The sequence below is a fragment of the Aptenodytes forsteri genome, unplaced genomic scaffold (assembly GCF_000699145.1).
Source record: "Aptenodytes forsteri isolate BGI_AS27 unplaced genomic scaffold, ASM69914v1 Scaffold465, whole genome shotgun sequence".
Taxonomy (NCBI): Eukaryota; Metazoa; Chordata; class Aves; order Sphenisciformes; family Spheniscidae; genus Aptenodytes; species Aptenodytes forsteri.
The window spans coordinates 2,062,308-2,072,430 of NW_008795039.1; the positions used below are offsets into that span (position 1 = coordinate 2,062,308).

The following is a 10,123-nucleotide window of genomic DNA, read 5'->3' on the forward strand; positions in this document are numbered from 1 at the left end:
AATAATAAAAAAAGGGTTTTTTTTTTTTTTTTTTTTTTTAGTTTAAAGCAATAGATCCTACTCTGATTTTTTTAAGCTATTTAAATAAAACAGTTAAGGTAAAATGAACCAAAAAATCCCTAGCATGAAATAACATAACCTAGTAATCATGCATTTAATTTTGGAAATAGGAAAAGCATAGGGCCCTTGACCTATATTAAAATGATAAGCTATGGAACATGTAAAGTACAGCTATTTCAAATGCTTTAAGGAGGTATGTTAAAAAACACAAAACTAATTTTCAATATTAATTTCAAATTATTAGATGGGTGTTTTCAAAAGTGTCTTTCCAAATTTTTTTTATACTGTTCAAAATATTTGAACAACTTTTGTAACAATCCTTGTTTAAAAAGAAACAAGATAACACGTTGTTTAGATTTAGGGTTAAAATATATACTAAAATAGCTTTTTCTGATCTCAAAGATTGACACAGTTTTTCTTTCAATAGATTTAATACCAAAACCACTATAATGAGAAGGGATTTTATTTTTAAGTTTTTCATTTTACAATTTTTATTTTTTCTATAGTATTGAAAAGACAGCCGACTCTTAATTCCTATTCCTTTCATCAGTGCAATGAATATGCTCAGTTCTTTGAGCACGTTCTGAAAAATGAAGGACAAGAATTTTCTTTTGAGTTGTATTTTTGCCTTTCCTACATTGTGTTGCAGTGCAGTTCGGATTTGGTGTAGCTGAACATCTTGTGTCATTGGAGTATTCATCTGAAATCTTTACCTCTTTGCTGCAGACACTATTTAGCTTTGGGACTGTTGTTGCTAATACATTATTAATGCAACTTCGTTTATGCTTGTAGAAGCAAAGCTGTAGTTTGGCTTAAGTCATTTGACTTTTGTTTTAAAAATTAATAACACAGTAGTTTTGTCGCTACTTTCATCCCTTCCTTGCCACTTAGGCGAAGCAGAAATAGAAGTACCGGTGGAAGGGACTGTGTCTTGAAAGGGTTGGCTCAGCCTAACAGTGGCTGGGATAGAGAGCTGGTACAGAAGGTGAATATTTTTGCTTGAAGCAGAGCAGACCATTTTGTTCCCCTTGGCAAGCAGCCGCAGGTGCTGCTCTGCAAGGCTCAGGAAAGAGCCTTCCCTCGCCTGGGGGGAGCACTGCCTTCCTCCTGGGGTCGGGGGCAGACTTTTACGTCGTGTCTCTGTCAGAGAAGTAAGCTCCTGAGTGAGCTTTTACAGCTTTTCAAAATTTTATTTCACTCAGTGCTTATTTGAAGGCAGGTTGAGGGTTTTTGGTTATCATGTGCCTGTAGGGATTTCATCTTTTGGAAGACATAGAGCATGGCAGCCCCAGGTACTGATAACCAGAGGATTTCTCAAATTGCAGTGCTGTCACTGTCAGGCATTTTATGGCATATTGACATTCTCGAAGGTATTGAAGATGTCTTTCAGAAATGAATACAGTTTTGTGTTGCTGAAAAGTGTAGTAGCCATGTAATAAGGTACAAGCAGTTCCACATACATAACATTGCAAGGTGTTACCATGATAGAAAACAAAGCGATGAGAAATATAGACATGAGGCTACCTATGTTTTGTTTGTCTTTCATTGTTCCTTAGGTATATAACACCTCTAACTATTTAATGGCTGAAGATATTTGGAAGAACCTAATTAGAATGGAAGGGAATTTTTTTCCTCTCCTGAGAATATTTTGACTGTTTACCAAAAGTTCAAAATTGGCAACTTTTTGGTAAATAAGGGGAAAAAATAATTCAGAATTGCTTTCGTGGCTGTTGAGTGGTTGCTGCCTGTTGACATTCTCTTCCATAGGTCAGGGCTTTCTGATGGAGCTACCTTTCCCTTAAAACACTATGGAGAAGTCCAGAGGAGAAGTACAACTTGGTCCTTTAAAAACACAGTCACTTCCAAGTGATAATGTGACAGCAGTTCCAAACGTTTCAAGTTTGAGGTGGTTGAGTTTTAACTGAAAATAAGGGTATTCACTTCACAAAAAGAGAGTCTATTTACTCAGTCTATTTAAGTCTTTTGCAAATTTCTTTTTCAGTATTTTTTACTATTTCCATGTATTCTCTGTAGTCTTTCTTCATTACTTTGAATAACGTGTGTGTAAGCTTTAATCTTGGGAGGAATGAAAAGGCCTAATTTAACATATATGGTGATTTGATTTATGGATGAACATAATTTTCTCAGAATTCTGTATTACTTACTTTAGCTGACTAAGGCAGCCTGGTCACTCAGTCTTCTGGTTATTTAAACAGCACTTGCTATCTTGTAAAAGAAGAAATTAGTTGTTATTTTCCCTGTTTTCTATGGGGCTTTACACTAACTTTTCTTTTCTCTTTTCATTTGTCCGTCCCTCTTGCCTTGCTGCCATGGTAAAAGCCTAACAGAAATGTCTGCAAGTAGCACATCTTCTGCAGGCTCTACAGTAGCTTCTACTGTATCAACACGGCCTCGACATCAAAAGTCCATGTCTGCCTCTGGACATCCTATAAAAGTTACACTGCCAACCATCAAAGATGGCACTGAAGCTTACCGACCAAGGTAATAAATTGATTATTATTTCTTTAATGCTGTGCACTTTAAAAATGTTGTTGTTCAGTTCATGATATGCTTCAATATGTTTGCAATCTATTTGAAACTGTCATGTTGCATTCTGTTTCGAAACAGTAGCTTACTCAAGTAGTGTGGGTATTACAGATGATTTAAGCCTGAGCTTGTTCATCACACGTTTGCACACAGTTAAAGATGTTCCTTGACTGCCTCCTCCTGGAAGCTTCTGGAAAACCTAAGTAGTTAAAAATTTAACTAATTTAGACAGGACTGTACAGCACAGACCACCATAAATTCAAATGAAATACTGAAATGTTAACCTCTTGGTTTTGTAGATTGCTAGGCTCATTTCTGTCTAAAAGCACCATAGTATAGTTGCTCTTACTATTAACTGCCCAAATAGCTTTATACACTTACTATTTGTGCCAGATGATTGCTTCTTAAGAAATATCTGTTAAGTTTTTGGAGTGCTTGTGTGTTAAAGGTTTTGATGAACATATTCTTCTGGAAGAGGGCTGGGAACACTTTCAGATCTTACTACAGACTTTTCTGCCTTTTTTCCTTTGTCCTATTATCTGTGTATACATTTTAACTGCTTTTAATACTTGAGATAATTTGATTTTACAATGAAAATCTCTTGATTATTTCTAAGTATGAATCATAAAAGCAAATCAGTAGCAGATTCAGGTTTTTAAAAATAATAAAAAGAAAAGAATCAAGAGCGGGGGTTTTTTTCCTATCTTTGAGAAATGGTTGTCATGTAGGAGGGTTTCTAGCATAGTCTTTCTCTTTATTTATGCTTCTGTTTTCCCAGCAGTGCAACTCAAAGAGTGCCTGCTGCTTCCCCGTCTGCTCATAGTATTAGCACTACCACTCCAGACCGAACCCGCTTTCCTCGGGGGAGTTCAAGTCGAAGCACTTTCCATGGTGAGCAGCTAAGGGAGCGGCGTAATGCCACTTACAATGGACCGCCCGCCTCACCATCACATGAAACCGGTGCTTTTGCACATGCTAGAAGAGGGACATCAACTGGTATAATAAGCAAGATAACTTCCAAGTTTGTTCGCAGGTTAGTACTTCGATTTTTAAGAGAAAAAAACAAACAAATGGAAAAAAAAGCCCAGCCTATAACTAGGGCCATAATTGCAAAGTCATGGAGAATTTCTAGTTTAAGTCTGAAGTAAATGTAAATTTAGTTAGAATGCTGCTTGTTTTGTGTGTTCCTTCCAGAACCTGCCTTGTTTTACTTCTCTGTGTATATTGTAACCATTGTTTGACCAGCTATTCTGCTTCTTTATCTTAAAGGAGCAAGAGAACGCTACTTAAAAGGGTTTTTTTGCTCATGCCTTACAGCTAAAATACAAAGATGCTACAATTAAGTTAAAATCAAATGAACTTAAATGCTGTGAGCAGTGACTTAAAAATAAGTCATTATTTAATATTAACAATATTTTACTTTTTTAACTGGGTGCAGTTTGTTGCAAGGGCTATATTTACAGCAATTTTATTGCTGTGCTTAGAGGGAATAGGTATTAACAAATTATTTCAGGGAATTCTAAAATCTGTGAATAAATGAGAAGCTTAGAAGTGGGCAGAAGTCTGGATGTCTGGAAATACTAATATTTCAGTATCATGCAGCCTCTCATATCACGTTACCAGCTTCTTCAAATGTAAGTTCGGGATTCTGAAAGAAGAAAACCCACACATCCTGGACCTGCGTTCAATCCTGTGATGATGCGAACAGTAATAATACTGTGAGGAGAGGTGCTGGGAAAGATTTTCAAATGCACTGTTTAATATCAAGTGACTGTTAACTTAACAGTCACAGTAGCTTTCCCAAAAGGGGACTTAATTTTCAGTTTGCCTCTCTCTAACAGTGATTTACGTATAATTCTTAGGCCTACTTACGGATGTGTCCATACTGCATTATTGTCAGTTTTACAACGGAATTATATCTTGGAAACATCTATTTTCTTTACAGAATCATGCTGTTATGTACTGAATTCTATAATTTGTGTGTGTTTCACAAAAAAAAAAAAAACCACCCAAAAAAAAGGATAAATTCAAAGCTAGGTTAAGCTAACAGATGCAAATTTGTAAGTAAAATATCATGAATTGCATAAGGTGATATCACAAGGGAAAAGAAGAGAGAAAGCTAGAAATGCAGTGATGTTCCTCATAAAATCGATTTAACCTGGTGAGCTGGTAGTGTGTCTAAGTAATACCTCCTATGATGACCCTAAAAAAAAAAAAAGTATGTGAATTATTTTCTTTTTTCAGAAACCTGAAGATACAGGACTATGATCCTCCATTATTGGTATCTCCAGCACTTACATAGTTGGGGGGAGAGAGTTTGTTCTCTGGTTTTAAAAAGAGAAAAAAAAGTTAGGTAGTCAACTGTGGTGTCAGTGTAGATTTCCAAATGGGATGAAAGTTTTTTTCTGTTAAGTAACTAACCGATTTCAAGAGCATGGGCTGGTTTTTTGCATTATAGCTCATTGTTATTTGCAAGGAATGGTATCGTGAATTTTTTTGAAGAGTCAGATCAAAGAAAAAATATTTTCATTATATTAAACTACAATATTAAAATAATATTGTAAACTGTTAACACTGTAAGTTGATGTCTTTTAAAATTATCTGTACTATAGAACATTTTTATACCGTTTCCTATTATGTTTTATACTGCTAAAAATACATTTTGCTATAGTGAAGGCCTTGCAGGGTTTTTGTTTGTTGTGTTGCTGGTGGTGGTGGAGTTTTTTGTTGGTGTTTTGTGTGTTTATTTTTTTTTTTTAAACTTTGGGTTGTTTGAGACTCCTGGGATTACATGGGTGGAGGTTCGGGGGGGGGTTGCTGTTCTTTTAATTGGCTCACATAACTGCATGCCTTAACTTCTGTACTGTTCAGGAAATAATGGTTTAAAGCATACTTTGATTAAAAGGTGTCACGAAAGACTTTTTTTACTATCTTTTGGCAAAGGTAAATGCCTTTTCTGGTGAGTATATGAAATAAATGCATAATGAGAATGCTTAATGAATAGGGTATTGAAGTATTTTGTATCAATGGTTTATGTCAAATGATATTTCTCTGATGTTATTTACTAAAGTATTTGTGTTTTGAAGATATTAAATTAATTAGCTAATTGAAATTGGGTGCTAAAATGTTTGTACAGCAGCACTAGGAACATACCTAGGTGGCTTATACAATCTATGGATATATTTCAAGTGGCTTCAGACTAAAAAGGCGTAATACAAAACCATTCCTTGGTAAAGTACAGCTCTAATTCAACAGGATAAAAAAAGATACGTTTAACCTCAAGCTCACCAGTAATCTTACCTAAGTCAAGGTAACGGCTGATTTGCTTGAAGTTAAGCAGATGCTGAAGTAACCTTTCTGAACTGGGCTCCAAACATTTGGTCTCGCAAACTCTTAGGCACGTCTTCTCTTTAATTACTTGAGTGTGCTTAAGCATGGGCATGTACCTAAATGCTTTCAGGACTGAGGTCTAAAGGCCTGGCCCGGAAGGGTGCAGAGTGGAGCCCCCCTGGACCACCTTGATCGACTACTCCTCTGTGCTTGCTGGAATTACATGTGGCCATTGCTCTGTCTGCAGTAGGTTGAGAACAACACGTTAATTTTACCATCAGTTTAAAAAAAACATTAATCAATTACATGTCAGAGCTGAAAGAAGTTAAGGTATCATAAAGGGAAATTAAAATTACAGCTGTGAAAAAAATACTATTAAACAGTATTAGGTTTGACATTACTATACTGATTTTTTTTTTTTTTTTTTTTTGTTCAGCAGCTATTTAACGTTGTTCTAGATGTAGGTTTTCTTAACTTTTATTTTTCACCTTTATCATTGAATCTCAACCTTAACTTTGTTTTGAGGGATCCAAGTGAAGGCGAAGCCAGTGGCAGAACTGACACCTCAAGGTGAGGAGCCACTATTAATACTTCGCTCCTAGGTCTTTCGCATCAAGGTTTAAGTGATTTCTTAAAGATTTTTAATCAGGATGTAAAATAGAATAGCGCTTAAGTAATCTGCATTTCAAAAATGTTTTTTATTTGGGGGGAGGGGGTTTTGGTGAGGTTCTTTATCCCTCATTTTTGCTTTCTTGCAATGTATTTAATATAAAACTTTATTTAAGCATAATCCTTTGAATAATAAAACCCCCTGTAGGAGCTAACCAATCATTTAGGCACTTAAAATCGTGTTTTGGCTTATAAATATTTAATGGTGTTTACTTTTGGTTTCAGTGGAAAATGTAGTATACTTTGTGTGTGTCTGTGTGTATATATGTATATATTAAGCTTTTACTATAGTTACATACTGTGTTCATTACTAAAGCTGCTGTTTGCCAGAAGTAAACACCTTACAGTCCCTGAGAAATGAATGTCACTTTGCACTGAGAAATAAAATGTGACATTCAGACAAAAAGGGTGGTGACTGCTAAATATTGAATTTGTATGGCAACCGCCGTACACAAGCCTATAGATGCTTTGTTAGTAATAAAGCATTCCTTCATAAGCTCATTTTGCAGTATATCTGCTCTTTTGCCATGTTTCAGCATTTGGTTCTGCATTTTTGGTGTGCTTAGCACAGTGCATAACTTTTATTTTTATGCTCTCTAATGAACAGGCATTGTAGTTGGCATTCTAAACTGGTCATGTACAGAACATATCGACTTAGTTTTCAAAACAGAAAGCCTTTATTAAAAAAAGCAGCATATTCTTAACAGGATACATTGTTTAATACACAATGCATTTAATCTACGTTAGCCCTTTTCAATTCAAAGTCTATTAGCCATCGAATTCTTGACGTGGAAAGGGAAAAGAGATTAATCAAATGTTCAAATGAAATGAAGTGTGAAGTTGCTTTCAGCTCTTGCTTTCATTCTCTAGCTTCCTCTACTTTTTGTCATCCTACAGTGTCTGTTTTGGGCTAAAAGTCGTTTGAGATCTTATCCCTGCCATGCTCTATCCCTTAATATCGATGTGGTTCTCTGGGGATCACACTGCAAGTTAAATGAAAAATGCTTGTTTTGACTCCTCTCTGAATAGCCACAGTTTATAGACTATCAAGATGAGAACAGCACCTTTCCCCAGCGATGCATGGGGAGGCATCAGGCATCTCAAGTACCTGGGACAAGAACAGAAATAGTTGGCTGTGGAATTACTTTAAAATAATTAGTGCTGTTTCTCAAAATGCTTTCTACAACAGAATAAGTAATCTATTAGGTAAGGAAGTGTCAGAGCAAGATCATTCATTGGAAACTACTCCCTTGAAATTTTGTCCAAGTAATTTTATCAACAAAAATACTTGGTGTCTACACGTTTCTTCTGTGAAAAAGCTGCTGGCTGTGTACTCAACTGGTTGACAAACAAGCTGTTTACGACCAAATTACAGCACAAAATTCTGCTTCATCAGTTAAAATAAAGCACGTTATTATAAGGTCTTTCTACACAGAGAGAGGTCAAAAATACATAATAAATGCAAAAGGAGGGGAAGGCGGAAAAGAGGGGAGGGAATTAACAGAAGACCTGTGAATCGCAGGGTGGGGGTTCTTCCTCTGCTGCTTTTACAGTATGATTTATGCTTCAGGATTGTGTCCCTCAACTTCAGTTTTGTTGGTGTATGGCATGCTCCAGATCATGAAATCAGCAGAACTTCAGTCATGCTTTTACATAGATTCCACTTTCTTTAGAGCAGTATGGAGTAACGTGTGTCTGCTGCAGTTACCATTGCACATGTTGTCATCAGAACGTTTTAGAGCAGGGGTTTCCAGACTTGCTTTGCTTGTGTGCCACTGCTGGGAGCTGCACCAGTGCTGGTAGCAGCTCCCAGTGCTGTGCCGAAGCGCGCGTGAGAGTAGGAGATGGTGCGCAAGTGTTCCAACAGTATCCACCCAACTCTTCGAATTAGCGTGCGTGTGACTAGTGGTGTGTCAGTCGCAGTTTAGAAACCCCAGTTCTAGAACTGTATTTCTCTTCTGTCTCTTGGCTATACTGCTTTTATTTTTGACTATTCTGTATGTCACTTCTTCCAGGAGTGCTTCTGGGGAGCCAAAAGACAGAGAGAAGGAGGATAGTAAAGATTCGAAGCCACGCTCCTTGCGGTTCACGTGGAGTATGAAGACCACCAGTTCTATGGACCCAAATGATATGATGAGAGAGATTCGGAAAGTGTTAGACGCTAATAACTGTGATTATGAACAAAAAGAGAGGTTTTTGCTCTTCTGTGTTCACGGTGACGCACGACAAGATAGCCTTGTTCAGTGGGAGATGGAAGTCTGCAAACTGCCGCGATTGTCGCTCAATGGAGTTCGTTTCAAGAGAATATCTGGGACTTCTATCGCATTTAAGAACATTGCATCCAAGATAGCAAACGAGCTTAAGCTGTAAAGAGTACCTAAATTTTTTGGGATCAGGGAAGATTCATACATGATCTACACTTTGAATGTACTGGTTACGCCTAATGTGATTGGCCTGTGAAACTCCCTATGTAGAAATTGCCCTTATTGCAATAAGGTTATACATAGTTATTCAGAATTGTAAAGTTAAATCCAGTATGACCTATATTAAATAACTGTAGCTAAAGAAGTTATGTTCACATGTACAGGTAAGTATATAGAGCATTCTGTTCATTTTATGTTCATAGAGTTGTATAATAAAAAGATGACTGCTTAAAATCAGATCTTGTATTGTATAGTTGATTTCTGCACAGAAATGTATGTTTGATGCTTTCAGTTGGAAAAGTTCTTCCCTATCATTTCATTTATTCAGATCTTGTATAGTTGTCTAGATTTCTGCACAGAAATGTATGTTTGATGCTTTCAGTTGGAAAAGTTCTTCCCTATCATTTACATTTTTGGTGGTTTTTATAAGTCTTACCTCTATCATGCGTTTTTTAAAAAACTTGTGTCCTGAGTCAAATGCACAAAAATAGTTTTCACAACTGTAGCATGACCATTTTTAATTATTTAAAGGTTGTTCATGATTTGAACCAAAAGTCGATGACTAATCGGCTTTTGATCTACACGAGACTGTTCCTGCTTATCTTTGGCTCTTATCCTTGTTATTGGACGGTGTTTAGTTGGAGGAAAAAAAAAAAAAAACACACATGTTTACAGTGTTGGCACTTACAGTTTAAAAACTTTGTTCTGCCTTGGGCCAGCTCAGAGCTGTGGGGGAACAGAAACCGGGCGTAAGTGATGTTCTGTCTGCAAATTACAGTGCTTGCTCCCATGGCCCATTAACAAATGTAGCACCAAAACGGAGAACCGTAATTATTTCATTTGAATATCATGGTGTAAAATATCACTTGTTTGCTGCCTTCAGAATACTATAAATTCCATTTTATGGAAATGTATTAATATTAGGACTGTTTAATAGCACAAGATAATCTGAAGTGTTGACCAATTGTATAAGTTAATAATACCACCTCAGGAATTAGCTTGGCTTTTGGAACATGTGCCCCCAAAGAGTACATGCAATTCCACCTAATATTTTACAGCTAAACATACATTGTTTATAATGATAAATTGTTGAT

The 10,123-nt window shown here is 36.4% G+C and overlaps 1 protein-coding gene across 2 annotated transcripts in view; it reads left to right on the top strand.

Moving 5' to 3' along the window:
• The window catches only part of MARK1 (microtubule affinity regulating kinase 1), a 38,002-nt gene extending 28,682 nt beyond the window's left edge, over positions 1-9,320 (top strand). Inside the window, exons 14-17 of one of the 2 annotated variants that reach the window (XM_009276847.1) lie at positions 2,401-2,562; positions 3,386-3,640; positions 6,463-6,507; positions 8,622-9,320. In XM_009276847.1, the coding sequence (XP_009275122.1) occupies positions 2,401-2,562; positions 3,386-3,640; positions 6,463-6,507; positions 8,622-8,976 (817 nt within the window). In that variant the 3' untranslated portion in view covers positions 8,977-9,320. The remainder of the gene's footprint in view (positions 1-2,400; positions 2,563-3,385; positions 3,641-6,462; positions 6,508-8,621) is intronic. The other variant, XM_009276846.1, reaches the window with a different exon arrangement.
• Positions 9,321-10,123: the final 803 nt, after the last annotated feature.